This window comes from Propithecus coquereli, unplaced genomic scaffold, assembly GCF_000956105.1.
Source record: "Propithecus coquereli isolate 6110/MARCELLA unplaced genomic scaffold, Pcoq_1.0 Scaffold116, whole genome shotgun sequence".
Classification (NCBI taxonomy): Eukaryota; Metazoa; Chordata; class Mammalia; order Primates; family Indriidae; genus Propithecus; species Propithecus coquereli.
The window spans coordinates 4,599,337-4,623,756 of NW_012135636.1; the positions used below are offsets into that span (position 1 = coordinate 4,599,337).

General features: G+C 35.8%; 1 protein-coding gene across 1 annotated transcript in view; it reads right to left on the bottom strand.

Annotated features, from left to right (window-relative positions):
• Window positions 1–2,885: 2,885 nt before the first annotated feature.
• The window catches only part of FBXO33 (F-box protein 33), a 38,748-nt gene continuing 17,213 nt past the window's right edge, over window positions 2,886–24,420 (bottom strand). Inside the window, exons 2-4 of the mRNA XM_012658334.1 lie at window positions 7,587–7,697; window positions 6,383–7,068; window positions 2,886–4,925 (exon numbers count right to left, since the gene is read on the bottom strand). Coding sequence (XP_012513788.1) covers window positions 4,654–4,925; window positions 6,383–7,068; window positions 7,587–7,697 — 1,069 coding nt within the window. The 3' untranslated portion in view covers window positions 2,886–4,653. The remainder of the gene's footprint in view (window positions 4,926–6,382; window positions 7,069–7,586; window positions 7,698–24,420) is intronic.

Below are 24,420 nucleotides of genomic sequence, written 5' to 3' on the forward strand. Positions count from 1 at the left end.
CAGTCTCAGGTATTGTTGTAACAGCACAAAATGGACTAAGACAGTCAATTTTAGACTCAGCCAGAATTATGAACCAAGTCAGTCTAGAAACATGCATTTATTGGTTAGCTTGGATCATATTGACATTTTAAATTACAAATTATTTAAAAAAATAGGAAAGTAATATAATGAATACCCTTTACCTATTACCTAGATAGAGCAAAGTTTAATTAACATTTTGCCATATTTTTGTTCAAGGAAAAAAGTTACAAATACTTGCATGTCCATCCATATTGATCCTTGCCCTCATGGACCATAAGCACTCTTATGAAGAGGGCATGAATTTTTTTTCCATTATCAGAGAGCGTATTTTGGAGAAAGCATGCAGAGCTAACAGGCAATAAATAGATAACTGACGTAATATGAGTTTAAGGAGAAAAATGAATGATGTAAATAAAATATCCAAATGATCAAGAGCTAATTGTTTTTTAAATGGATGGATACTACCTAATTACAATAGCATTTAGATTCCATTATATACATTTTAAAAAGTGACATATACACTTAAACTGTAAATGTTTAATATTTGCTTAGATTATGGCCAATTTTATGTTTAACTTAAAAATGTGCAAAGGGGTACATGGTTTTTCAAAATTCCTTTAGGATTTGTAGGCGTTAAGAAAACAAATTAGAAGACATGGTGTTAGAGAATACATCGAGAGTGATAGTGCTGGGTCACAGGGCACGGGCACAGGCAGCTTTGAAAAGATCTTGTAGATTTGCTTTCCAAAGTGGATATACCAATTCAAGTTCTTTCCCACACATGGTATACCTTGCCCTCATTTTTTTAATCTTTCAGAAAGGAAGGATGATTCTAGAGTCCTGAAAACTTTTTCATGATACACCTTCCATTTTCATTCCACAACCAGCAACCCAAATTAATTAGTAGACTGCACCAGAGGGATGCACCTCAAGGATACCCAGTGAACCCTGGGAGCCTGGGCTAGTTGCCTCCTGATGCTTTAAGTGTCTTCTGAACAATGAAGTGGAGCTGGGTCTGACAGTGTGCCCTGGGCCGAGAGCAAACTCAGTTACTCACTACTCCCTGGCCAGATGAGATGCTCCACTGTCCGTCATGGACAGGGGGTCTATGAAACTGTGAGAGAAGTAAAGAGCAGGTAGGAAGGCCCCCTGCAGGCCTCTAATTGCCTCCATATACATCAGATAAATATCTTTCTGTTGGTGGCTGATGTGTGCCTCAGCAAGCAGCAGGGTTATGTTTAGGAGATTATAGATTAGAGTATCATTATTTTGAAATAGTTGTAATGAAAAAATACATTTGAATTTTACATTAATTTATATTATAAGAAACCTCAACATTTCATTTCCCAAAGAGAGAAAAGAAAGCTGTTAAATGTCTTAATTTCGACTACATAAATTTTTGAATGGTTACTAATGGCTCAAAAATTATCACCTATTTGTGGGGTGTTTCTCATTGGTTGCAGTATTAAGATTTTGAAGAGGTTATCAAACCATTTGACATGATTTTATTTCAAAGTTCCTATATTCAATATTTTTTCCTTAAATCCTCTGCATTTTATTTTTTATCAATTATATTAAAAAATGATTTTTTGCTCCAATTCCTTCTAGTTTATACCAGCATGCTATACAATATTTTTTGTGTGCCAGTACATGAAAAAGGTTGTGAAGCATTGATGCAGCATATGGTATGATCCCTGGGTAGTATTCACACATGCCTGTGTGTTAATCCATTAGCACTATGTGATGCTGCTGGCTTCATAAAGATCCAATCTGATTCATGCTATAAGCCCCAAGAAACAAGTTAGTTTCTGCATCTTTCGTTCACCTATAAGCACATTGTCCCTCTCAGGCATTACTCCACCAACTCCCCAATTTATTCCTAGGGTGGTGGGGGAAATGGGAAAGTAATTTTAGATATGTAAATTTCATATATTTTAGTACGCTATGTCTTGAAAATATTTAATATCTTTGTTCAAAGATGATCTTGTATATCTATGAGCTGTTAGGTTAACAGTTGAAAATTTCAATGAGGAATCAGTTTTAGATAGCCAAGTCCAATGTTTCATTTCACAAAATAGGAAACTGAAGGTCTAAGAGGAGTTTGTGCTCAAGCAGCATTAGAGCCAGAGCTTAGATTAACAGTTGCCAAGATGCCCAGTTTAGTGCTTTACCACACCAACCTTCATTTGCATGGTATTTGTATTTATTATTAATAAACTTTCCTTTTTCAAATAAATTTGGGTACATTTTACATACATACTTAAACATGTTGATTCTTTCAAAGGAGTTAGATGTGTCCAGGAAATAAGGAAGTGGTAGGTGTAAGAACAATTCCAAGATGAGGCAGGGCCTAGAAGAGTCAGTGTCTGGAATGATTAAGGAAGGGAAGATGAAGGAAAAGAAGCCACTTCTTTCCCATATATTAGAGCTGTTTGTCTACACAACCAAGAATGGAGATTATAACACCAAAGTAAAGCAATATAGGGGTTAATGAAGTATTTAATAGTGGCATATCTAAATATTTTTGCATTTGATACAGGAATTTTAAAAAACTCCTATAGTATACAAATTAAGTTTTGCCATATCAATAACGTAGTCTATGTGCATGATACACTAGCATTTTTTACTAACAAGTATAGTGTTTGCTTTTAAGTTTGTATTTTGTGAAAGTGAATTAAAAAAAAAAAAAACTCTTCAAACTATTCAGCCTAAGACTTTTTATGACTATTCCCAAATTTAAGCTTTGCTGCCCCAGAATACAATAGGAGCTAACACGATTATACACAACGTAAGGATTATTGCCATTTATTTAACACTAAAAGTTGTCATGCTTCATATACAATAAAATATATTACAATGATCACTTTTTAATGCTTTATTCATTGATTAAAAGAATATACATTTAACATAAATCATACAATATCAGTCATCAGGTCAAACATTCAGCTGGTTTCCTTACAGTTTCTGTCAGGAGTTATTTTATCTGATCACATTTATAAGATAAAATCTCACCACATCTGGCATTTACACACACCGTGCCAGTGGATTCACACTACTGATGTACATATAAAATCCGCATGGTATGTGCTCACTGGAGACAAAACAGTGCACACCTGTCAAAAGGTCATTTTAATATAAGATGGTAAAACCATTTGTAAAACACATATAAACTTTTTCCATAAATAGAATCATATCTGGACATCTGTTGCATAAATTGTGTTTCCAAAGCTTACAATAGAGCAGCCAGGTCTCAGCACTGCTGGGCACCCACGTTGGCTACTTACTTTATTATTGCAGACTGTCCTTTAACATTAAATGCACAACATTCGTACCACTTAAAACTGGGGTCAGGTGGAAGTCTCACAGAGACCACGTCTGTACCGCGGTTGCCCTGAAACAGTTAAATCGGCTTTTAAAGCCTCTCAGATATAACAAGGTTTTAAAACATACTTCATGGAATGTTCTTCATGTATCATAGCAGCTCATACCTGTGATAGAACAAGCTTTCAGTTTTTCCTTTCTTTCCTTTACATTCACTATTCACAGTGAAACAGGTGCATGTTTTTTTTTTTTTCTTTTTTTGTTTTGTTTTTTCAGAGTTCTGAGGTTGCTGACTGAGCCACAGCACAGCTGTGTACCACAGGTCGAAATTCGACCTTAAATATTACAATCTAGCAGTATCTGGCTGGCCAGAGTGGGCCGGCCCCTGCCAGCATGTGGGCACTTCTTCGTTAAGTCTATTCTTTGGCAGCTGACACGCGTGCTGACAGAGAAAAATCCAGTGACTTGTTGCTAGGGATTTCACGACTAATGTTTGTTTGCAAACTTGTGTGTTTACAACTTTGTATTTTGATTTTCTTTAGGAGGTTTTACCCTGGAATAATTTCTTTCTTCCTCCACTATTTGAAATCTGGGCTAAAAAGCTAACTTGAATGTATAATGTAATTGATGAAGAAAATTATGTGAAAAATATTGTTTTTAAAAATCCAACAATTTGAGTATTTGTGTTTATGTAAATGCATCTTTTTTAAAAAAAGGATTAAGCAATGTTCTAACTTAGTACTACACAAAATTCAGAATGGTAATTGATGACATCAACTATTATATACGTAATAAAAGTTAAAGTCTTGGCTTTTCTATTAAGAACAACTCATTTGGGATATTATCCTCTCTTCTTCCATTTCAAATCAAAATTAATGAAATGCTATCAGAATGCATGGATGCAGTGCATTGCATACAAATCCACCAGGCTATGGATATATATCTATATATGTATAAACATATTTTGGCTCCTGAGCTCTGAACTCTGACATACAAGGAATAAAAATGTCAAAAAGGCAGAGTAACTCAGTGAAAAAGTTAGCCAGCAACCTCAGACAACCTTCGGTTGTATATTTTTTAAGGTTTGGTAACAAGTCCATTAGCCGTGAAAGCCCTATACATTGTCACTTTGAACTTCTAAACCAATACCCGACTACGTTCTTTGATCAAGAAGTAGAATATACATACATAGTTCTATAAAGCTAATACTGATTAAACACAGCACAAAGGGATTAATTCACGCTACTGAAAAAAAACATAATAGGACCCTACTTGCATATGTAACCACAGGAATTGTACATTTAAAAAAAGCTAAATGTCTTCGCTGAAGCTTTGCATCTCTCTATAGAAATGACGATTTGGTTCAGTGAAGACACTGAGTGATTCAATGTCCATGACTGCGTGCCAAGGTTGACCCAGGCCCAGGGATACCTGCTCAATGAGGTTATGCACTGGATCTACATCCTGGTCGGCTAGTTCACCTTGGTCAAAATCAATGCTTTCTTCGGTGACTTCAAGCATTTTCAGATCAGAGCCACGAAGACGAGCAATGGCAATGAGGTTGTGTGCCCACACTGTGTAACCTGGAAAATAAGCACAATAATGTCATTTCCTTGCATTTCATTTTGTCTCTCTGATAAGTTAGTCTTTTCCTCATTCAGTACTTCTTGAGAAGCTTAAAATTTGTATCTCACTTAACACGTTGGTTCTTTTCCTTTAAAAAGATATTGAAATTGGAAAAGGAAGCATGATTGTTTAGCCCAGAAAAAAAAAAGGCTAAAAGTTTGATACTATCTTCAAGAACACCACTATGGATGGTGAGCTGGAAGGTGATCTAATCCTATTCTGATATCGTTTCATTCAGTAAACAGAAGACATTTAAAGTATATGTAAATAAATTTTATAGCTTTGGAGAGTGATGTATCATATGGATCAAATTTTTACTTCATATATATGTATCCATTAACAATACATAGTAAACTGGTATTTTTCATTTGTGAAAAATCATCTCCTATGATGCTTCCCAGTCCAGTTATGAAGGGACACTTTAAAGATAAACTGTTGTCAGAGCAATATGTAAAGTATAAAACAGTCATGGGAATGATATGTACCAACTTCAGAATAATGGTTACCTCTGAGAAGGACTAAAGAAGAATGGATGGGGGAGGAGCTTTAGCTGTAGTATCTGATGTTTTATTTCTTAAAAGAAGAAAAAGACTTTAAAAAGACTAGCTTAAATTAACTTTTAAATAATCTGACATTTCTTTTTCCCCATTTTACTTACCACTTTCAATATTAATCTAGTTTTTGCTACTACCTCTGATGACTGGCCAAACTATAGAGCAAAACTTGAAAAGCAAGACACATACATTCCCACACACAAATGCAGACTAAAAAAAAAAAAATTTGAAAATAATGAAACAGAGCTAATAAAGAAAGCTTAAGACATTCTTATAGATTATTTTGTAAGTATCAGAAAAGAAACTAAAATGTTCTTTTGTCAGAATAGCAACTCTCTTGCCAAATAAGAATAGTTCACATTAAAGTGAAAGGCCCCAGTAAGACCTAAACATATACTTAACCAATGGAACCAAGATTTAAAAAATATCAAATTAATACTTTGATGCCTAGAACCTGAAACATGAGGCAGTGAGCATGAAAGAAATTATACTTTCTCTTCCTTCTGTGCTATGTATTTAAGGGTTCTTGTGATTAGAGGAATTATATCTACTTGCAGAGAGATATGTATATTTTCTTATATACTTAATTTCAAATGCCATTTTTGTGAAATACCATAATTCACATAGGGGACAAAAAACTAACAGGGAAGCTGGAGCACAACACTTAATGGTTGAGAGTATGACTTTCCATTTGTAAGTGATATCCTATAAACTTTAAAAGGCATAAGAATCTGCATATCAATTTGTTTCTATAATATCGAGATTTCTTGACACTATAAAGATTAGTGCTATCTTTTTATGGCCACAAAATATCTTAAGTATAATGCCAATATCAAATTACAGTGAACAAAATCACCTACCATGAATTGCCAGAAGAGAGAGCTTTGTGCACCTCCATGCTAATAAAACCAATGGATCTTCATTTCGGTTGTCACTGAGATCTGGAAAACCAGACGTGTCAATCACATCATTCATTAATATAAAATGAGTGAGGAACTTGTCATACTGCCTGGATATAAGATCAACAATAGCCCCTGAAACACAGGTGATATAGCTGTCAAAATGAATTCTCTCTAGTGGTATACTGGGTTTTAGAATCTTGAACATATCTTCACTCTTGATATCAAAAGCCATTATATAGACCCGAAGGCTGGTGCTCTTTCGTGACAGGGCTTTCCAATGCTCATCATTTGGCATGTTGTCCAGAGACTTGTGCATCACAGAAACATTATGGACCAGAAGAGACAGTCGCTGCAAAGGCACGTGGTTACTATCGGTTAAGACTCTTGCCATTTCAGCTGTAAAGTCACAGAAATCCAAGGCAAGTGAGTGCAAATTCACAAATCGCTCCAGTTCAACTGCAGTAATAAGAGTGCTGTTACCAGGAGTAGTATTGTCCAGTAAACTCAGGTGCTCCATGGTGTTGGCAATAGCGTTAGAGAGAGATGACAGTGATGTTGGGGTTACTATTTCCAGCATAAACCCACAGGACAGCCATTTCAGTTGCCTACTATTACTCAGTATTTCTTCAAACAGTTGCTGAATTCTATAAGGAAAACACATGCCACAATGATCCCATTAATATTTAGCTATAAATTTTTTAACGCTGACTTGAAAATAGGCAATGAATGGATGGCATGCAGTGTTGAGATCCATTTCCTCTCATTAATTTCTATTCAACCCAATATAAATACCATTAAAATTCACATTAAAATAAAGTATATTAAACATATTGATTTATTAAATACATAGAAATATGTTCTGGCAAGGAAAACAGCATTTTACATCTATTTAGTAGAAAAGACCGATGACATACAATTTATGTTATAACAAAGGCAAGCAGAGAAATAAATTTTAAATAGCTGTGATCATCCAGCAAGTTCTTTGATTTATCTTATAGTTATGACATGGAATGGCATATGCGGATCACTGTATTTCATCGTTAAGACATTTCCAGGACATATGTTCTTTTGAGGAAAAAATCATTACTCCTCTGTGTCTTCTAATTTTTCAGAAACAAATTATTATTAATATAAGCCTCTATCTATTAACTATATAACTTACTGTTTAATTTTTTTGCCATCAGGGTCCACCTTGCTGAGGTATGTATTTGACAAACTTCCTTGCTGCTGTAGAACACTTATGTCTCCAAAAAGACAAAACTTCTGGAGATTTCTACAAGAAAAATTATTTTAAATGATTTTCTAAATAATACATAAAAATATAAATATTAAAAATATGCAACAGGGATATTCTTTTTTTTTTCCTTTCAGCATATTATGGGGGTACAGATATTTAGGTACGTAGGTTGCCCCCCACCAGTCCGAGCTTCAAGCGTGTCCATCCCTTGGATGGTGCACATCGCACTCTTTGTGTATGCATATACCTGTTCCCTCCTCCCCCCTCCCCCCTGCCCGACATCCAATAGATGTTTTTCTTACATGTGCACTTATGTGTGCAACAGGGATATTCTAGCAGTTTCCAACTTAAACAACTCACTTGGAATCCAATTAAGTACTTTCAGATTGCTTTATACATAAAATGCAAAGCAACATGACACAGGAGAAATAGCATAGGCTTTAAAGAATAAGATGGAGTGGGGAATAAAGATTGGTTCAGGAACTCAGTATTTTAATGACCATGAAAAAGTCTCTCAATGGGCCTGTGACTAAATTCTTCGTCATTAATACCACCACGAACCTTACAGAGTTTAGGGAGTGAGTAACAAAATGACATATATGAACAACTGTATGAGCTCTAAATTTTATATAGATATTATAATTATAATATAAACATTTTTCAAACCAGTTAACTTAGTTAACATGTTAAATGTTCAAGGGTAGGGCACTGCCTTAAAGATATTTTCTCAGAAAGAAATATTCCTTGACTAAAATCTAAAGAGAACTTTCCCCAGTTTTATGATTAAACATATAGCTATGATTATGTAAAAAAATCATTTCAGTTTTGGATAATTTTACTATGCAACATGTACTTTTCTAGTAAAATTCTAAATAAATTTACATAGTTTATCTAAATATACAACCTACATAATTTATTTTCTAGTAAAATTCTAAATAAAGTGGGAGAAAACTAATAACTGGATAAAGATAAAACTCCAAAATACAAATAACCAACTAGAGATTCCATTTATAACACAAAACTTAAGGATAACTTTAATAAGAACTATATCAATAAAAAAACAAAAAAAAGCATTAACCACCAAAGTGATAAAAGATTTAAATAAATGAAAAATACCATTTCACATTTGCCCAAATTAATGACCTTAATGTCTAATGTCACTGAAAAACCTAAATGATTCTAAAATTTAGCTTGAGGAACAATCATTAATTCATTCAAGCAGATATTCCCTGAGGGCCTATTAAGTGCAAGTTTCTGTGTTATGTATGGAGACACCATGGGGATCCAGTGCTTGTAAGGACAAGTACACAGTGCTACATATCATGGTGGTATTTGACAACATGTAAGTCAGAGAGGGCTTCTCAAAATAAATTGATTAAAATGGTTCTGATTCAAACAGCAGATACAGAAATAAAAAGTATTTAAAAAAAATTGATCTTAAGGATAAGTGGGAATTACCAGGAGAAGGAAGGTAGGGAGAGAATGTTACAGGGAAAAGGAGAAGCATCTTCAGAGCTTTCTGAAGGGAGCAAAGTGAGCCGAAAGGAATGCAGTGTGACTGGAGTACAGAGGAAGTAAGTAAACGTAACATGAAATGAGGTTGTAGAGGTAGGTAGGGTTCTATGTCAAAGAAAAAAACTTTAGTTTTTGCCTTTACAACAATGAAATGTCCAAAAATGGTTGTTTGGTTTTTTTTGAAGCAGGGTCTTGCTCTGTCACTCAGGTTGGAGTGCAGTGGCATCATCACAGCTCACAGCAACCTCAAACTCCTGGGCTCAGGTGATCCTCCTACCTCAGCCTTCAGAGCAGGTGGGACTACAGGTGTGTGCTACCATGCCCAGCTCATTTTTCTATTTTTCGTAGAGACAGTGTCTTGCTACGTTGCTCAGGTTGGCCAAAAATGGTTTTAAGGAGAGAAAAACACAAATTTGTGTCTCAAAATTATTACTGTAGCATTAGAATAGCATGGAAGGAGGCCAAAGTGGGGAGATGAGTTAAGAGTGTATTTTAGTAACAGACATGAGAGATAATGGAAGCTTGAATTTTTTTTTTTTTTTTTTGGCAGAAGTAGAGAGAACGACAGCTTCAAGCTATATTTAGGTGGTAAAATGGACAGGAGTAGGTGCTGGATTTTAGCTATAGGGGGTAAGGGAGAGAGTAATCAAGAACAACTTTTAAGTCTTCTGTTTGTAGAACCACACAGATGGTGGAGCTTCTTACTGGGACAGGGATTACTAGAAATGATTCAAAAATTAATGAGGGAATTTTTTTCGAGGGGGTTGAGGTGAGGTGGTGGAGTTATGAGTCACATTATGAGCATTATTTTGCACACCGTTAGGCTTGTGGTGCCTTTAAGATAGTCAATACGTTCTAAGCTTAGAAATAATAAATCAGAAAGGAAGAGAGAATTTTTTGACTACATAAAAATAAAAAACTTGATATCCAACAGCATACCTCACTAAAAAGGGCAAGCCAACATACTAAGAGAAACGTGTCAAAAAAGCTGCAGTTATTTTTTATATATAAAAGAACCTTACCTAAATCAAGAAGAAAAATATTAAGAATCCAAGTGGTAAATGGGAAAAAGGTTATAAAATAGCCAATGTAGAACATGTCAAGGAAAACATTAGAGAGATTACTAACGGAAATAATCTAATTTTTTTCTTGATCTTTAAAAAAATTTAAATTAGTCACTCTAGTAAATCCAATCAACTTTCCATGTGATGACCAGAAAAACTGTATTCTAAAAAAAATTTCAAAGAAAGATCTCAAACTTTAAAAAAAAAAACAACCCATTTTTTTCCTGTTTAAAAAAAATATAAAACTGTTTTTGAGAGAATAGCTTCCATATCGGACTCCAAAGGACATATTTCTCCAATATATAACTATGTTTACTTTTAAAGTATTTTCTCGGCCGGGCGCGGTGGCTCATGCCTGTAATCCTAGCACTCTGGGAGGCTGAGGCGGGTGGATCGCTCAAGGTCAGGAGTTCAAGACCAGCCTGAGCAAGAGCGAGACCCCGTCTCTACTAAAAATAGAAAGAAATTAATCGGACAACTAAAAATATATAGAAAAAATTAGCCGGGCATGGTGGCGCATGCCTATAGTCCCAGCTACTCGAGAGGCTGAGGCAGGAGGATCGCTTGAGCCCAGGAGTTTGAGGTTGCTGTGAGCTAGGCTGACGCCATGGCACTCTACCCCGGGCAACAGAGCCAGACTCTGTCTCAAAAAAAAAAAAGTATTTTCTCTTTTCTTTAAAGTTGCTACCATATCCATGAATTATAAAGATGTTGTTTGTTTCTCATAAGTTTTCTTAAAAAGAAAAAGAAAAAATTTAAAGACTTCTAAAAGAATGAATATTTGTTTTTAGATAATGTAAGTTTTCATATTAAGTAGAAGATCACATTTAATTTCTAATAATATTTAGAGTCATACAATCCCAATATTTTTCTCCCTTCAACCCAACTTTCATTAATTACTACTGTAATATCCTTAACATTGTCCCGTGGTACTGAAACACACATATGTAAGAGACTTTTACTTTTCCAAAGGATTAAACAGCCATGAGAACTGCCTGCCCTCTCACTGTAAACAACTAAAAACTTGGACAAAACATATGAAACAACTGTCTTCAGGCATTGGACAATAAGCAATATAGGACTGTGATCCCTGAAAGATGGGGGAAAAAATGAAGTGTGCACTATGATTGCCTCACATTATGGCCTAGAGAGAGTTCACGGTTACAATACACAGTGGGGGAACCTAAACATAGCCCAGTGGTCTTCCTGAGTTAAGGAGACAAAGATTTTGGGCAATTTGCAGGCTAGAATTTATTGAACAGAGTACCAGAGACAAAGGGACTGTACAGAGAGGGCTCCACAGATCTGCAAAGACTTGATACTACACAGGTTTCTGGCTGAGTAATAATCTACACATGTAAAACTGCACAAGGCTAGACAAAGTACCACTGGAAAACAGTAGAGCACACGCACTGGTGAGAAGAGTTTATGTTACTCCTAGCCAAAGTTAATCAATCTTGTAATACAGGGACATTGGGTAGAGTTCTCGGAAAAGTCATGCCTTACTAGTGAAGATTAATGAGCCCTAGGTGCTTAATTAGCTACAGGGTGCTTTGAATCTGCCCTAACACACAGCTTTTAAAAGCAAAGGTCAAACTGATTTCACATAAATTTACCGTATATCAGAACAAAGTTCAACACTCTTTAAAGGAATACCGAAATATACACACACACATACCACTCAGCAATGTAAAATTAATAATGTCTGGCATACAATAAAAAATCACCAGGCATGAAGGAAAAGGCAAAATGACTCACAACAAGGAGAAAAATAAATCAATAGAAATGTACTGAGAAATGGCAGACAAAGGAATCAGTAGACAAGAAACTTAAACCAGCTATTAAAAATATACTCCATAAAACCATCAATACAAAGCATATGGATTGGAACAGAAGTAAAACTGCCCTTATTTGCAAATTACACGATCATTTACATAAAAAATTCTAAGGTATCTAAAAAAAGCTAGAAAATTTAATATTTCATATGTGATCCATACTATATTTTTACTGGGCAGTGCTGCTCTAAAAATTATCATAATGTATATATACCTTAGTTTCCTGGTTGCCTTCATTTAAAAACATACTATCATTGACAGAAATATAATTAAAGGCATTTGGTTAATACTATTGCTCTTACGATTAATATAATTGGCAGAAAGCCCAGTCCATTTTTTACCTTTCTTTCTGGCTATAAATATAACATTAAAAACTCTAAGACCAATGACTAGTTTTTCCCTATAAGAAAGCAGGAGTTGAGGAAATGTTATCCATGATTTAAAAAAAATCCTACAACCAAAAACACATCTTGATTATGCTGCCAACGTATGTTGCAGATATTAGAAAACACATATAGAAAACACCCTCTTTCCCCCATTCCTCCCATTAACTCAAATACAAACTAAATCCAAGAACTTAAAATAAAAAGCAAAACTCAAGACAACCATCCTTCATGAACAGAACAAATGAGCTCACCTGTCTTCACCCATGATGTCATTTCTGACTTTCCATTGACTGTAATTCATTTATCTTGAAGATATCATATTTAATCTCCACTGCTATTTCTACTTAGACCTGAAAAAATGCAGCCTGCGGGCTATGAGTGATTTAAAAGCAAGTCCTCCCACAGGAGGCAGGAATTCTCATTTTCTCATTCTCTTCAGAGAAACCAGGAATGAAAAGATATATAGACAGGGAAAAATGAAATTAGCTCCTCCAAACAGCAAGTCTTCTCCACTTATTTTCTACAATAGGCCCACAGAATTTAAGATGACTATGCTGGTGTTTATTCCATTATTTTAGTTTTCCCAAACATTTCAATCTGTGTCACTCACATCAAGGTCTGGGTATTCCTTCTTCTGTCTTCCCCCTCCTGTGGGTTACTCCCCCTACAATGTACACAGTTCATCCACATTTCTCAAGACATCTGTCCTCTTTTCTACCCTTCTATCTAATCTCCCCCTTTTCTGCTACTTCAAACCACTATTAGACATTCATACTTATCAAGGTACCAGAAGTGGACCCAGAAGCTCATTTAATGTACCATGGTTATATTTATATATGAATATGTACTATTTTATTTACTATATGTGGTGAATAAAGAGCACTTATCTCTTAGTGATGGAATACAAAGACCTTATGATTAAAAATAAGAGCAGAAAAATAACCTTTCACTACCATGGCTGATGACCAGGACTTTTAACAAAAAGTATTGAAACTTTTGGCAATTATTGGCATAATGGCGACTATATCTCCATTATGGTTACCAGTAAAATTAAAAGTAAGGTTTAATAAAACATTTCCCCAATTTATTTATCTCACAGCTATTATCTGAATTTACTGAATTTAAAACAGAAAAGTTTTTTCTATTTCTACTTCCCTTTTCAATTGTGGCTAAAATCTCCTAGTAATGTCATCGTCCTAGGCACTTAAATTTTACTGACAAGCAACACTGAATTTCCTCAACTACCCAGCAACATAAAACTTCTTATTCAGACCATGACTTAGTGCTTCTAGGTACCCAAATAATCTAGACAGTATTACCCAAATTAACTTCACTATTCCCAGCACTACAAAATTATATATGAAAGATTTTATCCATTCATTTTATTTCCTAAATCAAACTTATTTATCCTTCACCAATCCAAGAGCTTTCGCTAGCTTGGACTATGTTCACTGAGTTATGCTCATTGCTAAACTGAAAGTATAACAGGTTATTTTTTCTTGACATAATCCGTATGATGTTGAAAATATTAAACATTACATTTGCTTGACATAAATCATTTAAGTATTTATAATTATTTTCTTTTTCATAACTGACCACACTGGCCTGAATGAAACTCTTAGTGTCCTTTGTTGATTGAGACAACCAATATAAACCACATTATAATCTGTAAGAATAATGTTATTCACACTTTTAAAGGATTGCCCAGAAGAAATAAATGTAGTGTTGAAAGAGCATTAAATAGGAAATCAGGTGTCCAAAATGTAATAATTCTCTGAAATGCAGTTTTCTTACTTGTAAAATAAACGAATTTTTAAGTTATTTTAACAGCAAAAAACCTATCACATTAGCAACATCTAATTTCTTCTTATAATCATCACAATCATTAATCGTATTTGTAATCTTGCTCTTAGTTCTCATGTCACTAAACCTCACGTGTAAGTCATCTTCAACTTAAAAATTCTCTAATTCTATAAATTCATGGTCCTTGAATTTTGATCTTAAAGCATTGAGTGAAAGTCTTCAGTTAGAAATAAAAACAGAGAAAGTAATTTAAAAAGCCATAATTTTGGCTGGGCGTGGTGGTTCACGCCTGTAATCCTAGCACTCTGGGAGGCCAAAGGCAGGAGGCAGGACGATCTCTGGAGGTCAGGAGTTCTAGACCAGCCGGAGCAACAGCCAGACCCCGTCTCTACTAAAAATAGAAAGAAATTAGCTGGACAACTAAAAATATATAGAAAAAGTTAGCTGGGCATGGTGGCGCATGCATGTAGTCCCAGCTACTCGGGAAGCTGAGGCAGAAGGATTGCTTGAGCCCAGGAGTTTGAGGTTGCTGTGAGCTAGCCTGACGCCAGGGCACTCTAGCCCAGGCAACAGAGCAAGACTCTGTCTGAAAACGAAACAAAAATAATAAAAAAAAATAAAAATAAAAAGCCATAATTTTATATTACTGCATAGTGACCATCTTTCCCATAAATTTCGAAACACTTGTTTTGTCATTTTGCCTCTAATTATCATCCATCTTTTGGGGACTAGTCTTGAAATTCAACAGCTAAAGCATAGGCCTACAGTATAAAGTGTTAGCTCATCTTTTTTACCTCAGATTTTCTAAGACTTCTAGCATTAATACTATTAATGAGAATAACATTTTCACTTATAAGACTACTCAAATTAGATGTTCTTGGAATAAGGAGTATGGGTTTCTCGTTGATAGATTTTAAAGCGTTATTCATTTATATAAATTTAAACTATTAATAAATTATTTTATCCATTGACTCTGATTTACATTAAAGTTGGAGTTAGAATTTGGCAAGAGAATGAACGAAAAGTAGTGTAGGTACTAAAGACAATATATATCCTGATAGTATCTATACCAATTTTTAAATTTCAGTGTATTATTTTAAGACATTATATAACAATGTTAGAAACTGGCAAAATGAAAAATATTTATTAAGAAAACTACTTTATATCTTTTTAAAAATTAAAACCAATATTGTATAAATACGTACTTCTAAATGGTACAAAAATTGAGATTTATGGGTCCTTAACCTGGGGGGGGTCCATCCTAGAAACTACTGGCAAAATATTGTACATATGTGCACTTTCTGGGAAGAGGGTCACTAACTTTCATCAGATTAACCACAAAAGATTAAGGACCATTGACCTAGACCTAGAGTCCCGTAGGAATATTAAAAACCCAAACAACAAAAATTCTAGGCCTACAAACATGATCTGTCTACATTTTAAAATGTCATATTCATCACATTCGCCAATACTCTCTATTTATAACTGCCAACTTTATTTTTTTTTGAGATAGGGTCTCACTCTGTTGCCTGGGCTGGAGTGCAGTGTTGTCATCACAGCTCACTGCAACCTTAAACTCCTGGGCTCAAGTGATCCTCCTGCCTCAGTCTCCCAAGTACCTAGGACTACAGGCAGACGCCACTGTGCCTAGCTAATTTTTCTATTTTTAGTAGAGACAGGATCTGGTCTCGCTCTTGCTCAGGCTGGTCTTGAACTCCTGGCCTTAAGCAATTCTCTTGCCTTGGCCTCCCAGGGTGGTAGGATTACAGGCGTGAGCCACAGTGCCTGGCCCTGATTTTCATAACTTCATTTTAAATGATATATGCTCGCCGATTTTTTTTTTTTTTTAAACGGAGTCTTGCTATGTTGGCCGAGCTAGAGTGCAGTGGCATCATCACAGCTCACTGCCACCTCAAACTCCCGGGCTCAAGCGATCCTCCTAACTCAGCCTCCTAAAGTGCTACGATTACAGACGTTAGCCACCCCCCACTCCACAACTGCCAACTTCTAAGATTTACTTCCTTCAGTACGTTAAGAAAGCGCAAGTAGTTTGGAGCCAATGACAGAGCTTACTACTAAAGATTAACACAAAAGTTGGTAAAAGGAGAAGCAAAATTAATTCCATTTATGTTAGGACCAATTCCTAATTTATTTTAGGCTTATCAACGTGCTGGGGCAAGACTTCATATTCTGAGAAAAAGGTTTTTCTATCAGAAATGTCACTTTTTAATCAACTTAAGTCACAGCTGTCAAAAACCAAACCAAAAAAACCCACAAGTCATTAGGAGTTTCCTAGTCTCTGATAAAAATAAAAAAGGCTTTACTTTGGAAATTCTTTAAGAACTTTGTCACAAATACAGTGTTTGATTATCCTTAAAAGAATTCTAGCTTAGTCTTTTCTCCATATCTTTTTTCCTCTCACAAAGGAGGACTGCCTGCTGTCTTGTCAGTTAACCCTTCAAAGAAAATAAGGCCTCTTATAGTTATTGCATTTTAAGGTTTTTTTTTTTTTCCTGGAGTACTGTTTGTATCAACTTCCAGAGTGCTTTCAATTTAGGATTCTTAACAATTCATTTTTATATGTTTAGGCCGTATTTTTCTGTAAAACCTACATAAATACCTAGTAAAACTATAAGCAAATAATAACAGTTTAATAATGCAGTTCTTAAGTATTTCCTATTTTCTTTTTTTATTTTTTTGAGACAGAGTCTCACTCTTTTGCCCGGGCTAGAGTGCCGTGGCATTAGCCTAGCTCACAGCAACCTCAAACTCCTGGGCTCAAGCAATCCTTCTGCCTCAGCCTCCCGAGTAGCTGGGACTACAGGCATGTGCCACCATGCCCGGCTAATTTTTTCTATTTTTGGTAGAGACGGGGTCTCGCTCTTGCTCAGGCTGGTTTTGAACTCCTGAGCTCAAACAATCCGCCCACCTCGGCCTCCCAGAGTGCTAGGATTACAGGCGTGAGCCACCACGCCCGGCCCCTATTTTCTTTTTAATGAAGAATCTTCTTGGTTTTTCAGTTTAGTAACCTTTTACATATGAAAGTATTTGTAAATGCAAGGAAGTACAGTTGAGGGTCATTGTTTCAGACTGGAGCTGGGAAATGAGTGTAAAGTGTGTGGAATTTATACACTTTGTCTATTAAGAATGCAAGATGAATTAAATCTGGCATTTAAAAATCTGATTATTTCTTAGAAAACTAAGATAACTAATTCTCATGTCTTGAATTAATACACAGTTTACTGCAGTATAAATCATTTCAGGGCTAATTATCCTTTTGACTACATAGTTTATTTCTCTGAAAACAAACTGTCAGAAAATGCTGACTTACGTAATTACCTTTTAGAGGAGAATTTTTAACATTTATACATATATCTTTTCAAATTTTTTTAGAGAAGTTTTACTACCTGCACACATGCATACCCTTCCCCATTATCAACATCTCCTGCCAGAGTAGTACATTTTTTACAACTGGCAAACCTACATTGATACTTCATTATCACTCAAAGTCTGTAGTTTAGGACTCTAAATGAGGATTCACTCTTGGTGTTTTACTTTCTATGTCTTTGGACAAATGATAATGACAGGTATCCACTATGATAGTACCATACAGAGTAGTTTCAATGCCCTAAAAATTTTCTGTGCTCTGCTTATTGATCTCTTTCTCCCTCTAACCCCCCTGACAACTACTCATCTTTTTAACGTCTCCACAGTTTTGTCTCTTCCAGAATGTCATATGGTTGGAATCACACAGTATGGGAGCCTTTTCAGATTGGCTTCTTTCACTAAGAAATATGCATTTAAGTTTCCTCCATGTCTTTTTATGGCTTGTTAGATAGAGCTCTGTTTTTTTTTTTTTTTTTTTAGCATTGAGTAATATTCCATTGCCTGGATGTACCAAAGTTTATTTATCGAGTCACCTACTGCAGGACATCTTGGTTGCTTCCAAGTTTTGGCAATTATTAATAAAGCTACTACAAACATCTGTGTGCTGGTCATGTGGGCATAAATTTCAACCCCTTTGGGTAAATACCAAGGGGTTTGATTGCTGAACAGTATAATAAAAGTATGTTTAGTTTTGAAAAAAATCACAAAAATGTCTTTCAAAGTGGCTGTACCATTTTGCATTCCCACCAGCAATGAACGAGATTTTCTGTTGCTCCATATCCTCACCAATATTTGCTGATAGTATTTTGGATTTCAGATTTTTGCCATTTTAGTAGGTGTGAAGTGGTATATCATTGCTGTTTTAATTTGCAGTTTCCCTGATGACATGATGTGGAATATCTTTTCATATGCTTATTTGCTATCTGTATCTTTTTTGGTGAGGTGTCTGTTCAGATCTTTTGCCCACTTAATTGGGTTGTTTTCTTATTGTTGAGTTTTAAGAGGTCATTGTACATCTTGGATAACAGTGCTTTATCAGACATGTCTTTTGTAAATATTTTCTCCCAAACAGTGGCTTTTCTTCTTTTTCTCTTAACAGTATCTTTTTTTTTTTTTTTTTAGAGACAGGGTCTTGCTCTGTTGCTCAGGCTGGAGTGTAGTGGCCCAATCATAGCTCACTGCAACCTTGAACTCCTGGGCTGAAGTGATCCTCCTGCCTCTGCCTACTAAGCAGCTAGGACTAGAGGTACATGCCACCATGCCTGGCTAATGTTTTAAAATTTTTAATTTTTTGTAGAGATAGGGTCTCTCTATGTTGCCCAGGCTGGCTCAAACTCCTGGCCTTAAGGGACTCCTTCCTCCTTGGCCTTCCAAAGCACTGGGATTACAGACATGAGCCACTGGACCCAGCCCTTAACGGTACCTTTTGCAGAGCAAAAAATTTTAATTTTAATGAAGTCGGGCTTATCAATTCCTTTTTTCATGGATTGTGGTTTTGGTGTTGTACCTCAAAAGTTATTGACAAACCCAAGATCATCTAGGTTTTCTCCTATGTTACCTTCCAGTTTTATAGTTTTGCATTTTACATTTATGTCTGAGATCCATTTTGAGTTAACTTTTTGTGAAGGATATAAGGTCTACTTCTAAATTTTTTTGCATGTGGATGTCCAGTTGTATTAGCATCATTTGTTGAAAAGACTATCTTTTTCTCCATTGTCTTGTTTTTGCTCCTTTGACAAAGATGAGTTGACTAAATTTATGTGAGTCTGTGTCTGGGCTATGTCATTCCACTGGTATATGTCTTTTCCTTTAGCGATATGTCTATTTGTCTATTCATTTAGCAAATATGTGGATAACTGCAGCTTTCTAATAAGTCTTGAAGTTAGGTAGTGTCAGTCCTTCAACTTTGTTTTCCTTCAATATTGGGTTGGCTCTTCTAGGTCTTTTGTCTCTCCATATAAAGTTTAGAATAATTTTTATTATATATACATGTATGTATACAACATATACACACATTATCTTTAAAACATTTTTCCTCTACAGTGTTTACATGCATAATCCATTCCAAACAGTAACATTACTCTTTGCAAATGGTTTTCAGCAGAGGTGGGAGGTAGGGGGAGGCAGGCATGCGCTTCCCAGTTGAGATTTACAGCCTCATAGGGACCATAGATATGAAACACTAAATGTACTGTGTTTAAGATTGGGAGGGAAGAATTGAAAGATTATTTATGCAAATCTTATGTTTACTTAATCTTGATGGACAGGATATTTACAAAATGAGTAAATTATGTATCACATGATTGGATCTGTAGGGGGCTTAAAAATGTTTAATATAACTGTTTAAAAAAATCAACACTGGCCGGGCGCGGTGGTTCACGCCTGTAATCCTGGCACTCTGGGAGGCCCAGGCAGGAGGATCGCTCAAGGTCAGGAGTTCGAGACCAGCCTGAGTAAGATCGAGACCCCGTCTCTACTAAAAATAGAAAGAAATTAGCTGGACAACTAAAAATATATGAAAAAATTAGCTGGGCATGGTGGTGCATGCCTGTAATCTCAGCTACTTGGGAGGCTGAGGCAGAAGGATTGCTTAAGCCCAGTAGTTTGAGGTTGCTGTGAGCTAGGCTGACACCACGGCACTCTGGCCCGGGCAACAGAGCAAGACTCTGTCTCCAAAAAAAAAAAAAAATAAAAAAATCAACCCTTTAAATATTGTATAGCCACTATCTATTAACATAATAGGATTTAAAAAAATTAGTCACCAAATTTTATTATTCAAACAACCTAAGAGTCTTGATAAAATGCATTCATCCTTCTATATAATTTTTCTTACCTCCGGAGGAGGTTTAGGAAACTAGTTGTGATGAATCAAAAAAGTTACATCCATTTTTAGGACCAGCACCCATGTATCAAAGACATCATTTTAGGTAACCAGAACCTTGAAGAAAGACACCAGTAAATCTCAAACTTGGAAGTTTACAAAGTCTTTTCTAAAATGCACCAATCCAAAGCCTCCAGCTAAAAATAGCATGGTGTCATACGCTAATTTAGATGATTTTACACAATCATGAGTATAAAACCAGAGTGATAAATATACTGGTGGTGTATTTATGAATTAGTTATTAATATATGGATGTAAAAAACAAGCACACTAAAAACAAACAAACAAACAAAAAAACAAACCAAAAACCAGAGTATCTAGTCTGGAAACTTGAAAGTAAAGACGTTGGAAAGATTTCATTGCCCATGCAGAAAGCTGGCTGGCCAGTTTCCAAAAAGTCTAATGAAGTATCTTTATCTTGGTGAATTGACCACAGTATGATCTATGCTCCTTGGCTTTATCGCATATAAATGTTTAGAATCACCACAATTATTTAGAGTCATGAAGACTATTCTGCCAGGTCAACTCACAAGAGACTAATATGAGAAAAAAAAATTGTCCTATTCAAAGGAGATTTGCACTGAATGATCAGATCCCTTTCTTTAGGGAAAGTACAAGGTGAGGCAAATTGTCTTAAGCTTATCTGATCAACATGGGATCAACTGTAAGGGAAGATACTGGCTTAATTCAGACATTTAAAGACATGCATTCTGATAGACTAATACACACATCTTTAGATGACGGAATTGGGATTACGTATCCACTTGCTGGGGCATCATCTTCCTGTGCTTTGATGGACACACCCAATGACCACCAGATTCTTTCTTGTCACAATTCCCTGCCTTTTTAAAAAAAGCTTTAAGTATAACTGATAAGCAAAAAATTGCACACATTTAATGCATATGTCTTGATGAACTCTATTATCACCACAATCAAGATACTAAACATACTCTTCACCTCCAAAAATTTCCTTTTGTTGTGTGTGTGTGTGTGTGTGTGTGTTAGTGGTAAGAACAATTTAATCAACATGAGATCTATCATCTTAACATATTTTAAAGTGCACAATGCCATACCGTTAACTACAGGTACCATGCTATACAACAGATCTCTAAAACTTTTTCATCTTGCAAAATAATTTTATACACACTGAGCAACAATTCCCCACTTCCCCCTCCCCACAGCTGCTGACAACTACCATTCTATTCTCTGCTTCTGAGAGTTTGACTATTTTAGATGCCTCATATAATTGGAATCACATAGTATTTGTCCTTCCGTGACTGGCTTACTTTACCTAGCATCAGGTCCTCTAGGTTCATCCATGTTGTTGCATATGGTAGCATTTCTTTCTTTAAAGCTGAATAATACTGTTTTTTATATATATATACACATATACATATATATATAATATACACACACACACATACACACATACCACATTTCTTTTATTTTTTTTTTTTTGAGACAGAGTCTCACTCTCTTGCCTGGGCTAGAGTGCCATGGCATCAGTCTAGCTCACAGCAACCTCAAACTCCTGGGCTCAAGCAATCCTCCTGCCTCAGCCTCCCAGGTAGCTGGACTACAGGCATGCGCCACCATGCCTGGCTAATTTTTTCAATTTCTAGTTGTTTGGCTAATTTCTTTCTATTTTTAGTAGAGACAGGGTCTCGCTCTTGCTCAGGCTGGTCTCAAACTCCTGAGCTCAAGCAATCCTCCCACCCAGGCCTCCCAGAGTGCTAGGATTACAGGAGTGAGCCACCGCGCCCGGCCTACACGTTTTCTTTATTCATTTTTTGTTTTGAGAAAGGGTCTTTCTCTGTCTTACAGGCTAGAGTACAGTGGCATCATCATAGCTCATTGGATCCTCAAACTCCTGGTTTCGAGTGATCCTCCCACCTCAGCCTCTCATATTCATCTTTTGATGGACATTCAGGTTGTTTCCCTATCTTGGCTATTGTGAATAAGGCTGCAAAGAACATGGGAGTGTAGATAGCTCTTTGAGATCCTGATACAATTCTTTTGGATACATATCTAGAAGGGGGATTACTGGATCATATGGTAGTTCTATTTTTAATTTTTTGAGGACTCTCCATACTGCTTTTCCATAGTGGCTGCACCATTCTACATCATCACTAACCAGTTGTATAAGGGTTTCAATTCTTCTACATTCTCGCAATTATTTTTTTATTTTCGACAACAGGCATACTAAAAGATATGAGATGATATCTCATTGTAGTTTTGCATTCCATGATTAATGATTTTGAGTACCTTTCCATATACCTGGTGACCATTTGTATGTCTTCTTTAGAGAAATATCTATCCAAGTCTTTTGCCCATTTTTTAATTAGGCTATTTGTTTTTTTGCTATTGAGTTGTATGAGTTACTTATACATTTTAGATATTAAACTCTTACTTAATGGATGGTGTGCAAATATTTTTATTCATTCTGCAGCTGGCCTTTTCATCCTGCTGATGGTTTCCTTTGTTATGCAGAAGCTTTTTAGTTTGATGCAGTCCCACTTGTGTGTTTTTAGTTTCTTGCCTATTTTTTTTGTGTCAAAACAGGAAATCACTGCCAAGACCAATGCCAAGTTGTTTTCACCCTGTTTTCTTTGAGCAGTTTAACAGTGTTAGATTGTACATTTAAGTCTCAAATTGATTTTTGACCATAGTGTAAGACAGGATCCAATTTTTCTCTTTTGCATGTGGATATCCAGTTTTCCTGACACCATTTATTGAAGACACTATCCTTTCCCCATTGTGTGTTCCTGGTACTCCTGTCAAAGATCAGCTGATCGTAAATGAGTTTATTTCTGGGCTATTTTGTTCCGTTGGTCTATAAGTCTGCCTTTATGCTAGTATCATATTGTTTTAATTGCTATAGCTTTGTCACATATTTCAAAATTAGGAAGTGTGATACCTACAGCTTTGTTTTTCTTTTTCAAGATGACTTTGGCTATTTGGAGTCTTTTGTGATTCCATATAAATTTTAGGGTTGTTTTCTTATTTCTGTAAAAAATGTCACTGGAGGCTGGGTGTGGTGGCTCACACCTGTAATCCTAGCACTCTGGGAGGCCGAGGCAGGTGGATCGCTCAAGGTCAGGAGTTCGAGACCAACCTGAGCAAGAGTGAGACTCTGTCTCTACTAAAAATAGAAAGAAATTATCTGGACAACTAAAAATATACATATAGAAAAAATTAGCCGGGCATGGTGGCGCATGCCTGTAGTCCCAGCTACTTGGGAGGCTGAGACAGAAGGATCGCTTGAGCCCAGGAGATTGAGGTTGCTGTGAGCTAGGCTGAAGCCATGGCACTCTAAATTGGGGAACCGAGTGAGACTCTGTCTCAAAAAAAAAAAATGTCACTGGAATTTTGATAGAAGTTGCATTGAATCTATAGATTGCTCTGGGTAGTATGGACACCTTATCCTAACCATAAACATGAGATGTCTTTCCATTTATTTGTATCTGCTTTAATTTCTTTCATCAGCGTTTTTATACTTTCAGTGTAAAATACTAGACTTCCACCTTTTTGGCTGAGTTATTCCTAAGTATTTTATTCTTTCTGATACTATTGTAAATGGGATTGTTTCCTTAATTTCCTTTATGAATAGTTTTTTGTTAGCATACAGAAATCCAACTAATTTTTGTATGTTGATTTTATGTATGTCAACTTTGCTGAATTCATTTATTAGTTCTGACAGGTGTGGGTATATATAGTCTTTAGTGTTTTCTATCACGTCATCTGCAAACAGACAATTTTACTTCCTTTTGGATTTGGATATTTTTATTTTTCTTATCCATGTGCTCCGGCTAGGACTTCCAGTACTATGTTGAATAAAAGTGGCAAGAGTGGGCATCCACATTTTGTTCACCATGATGATTGTTTGCT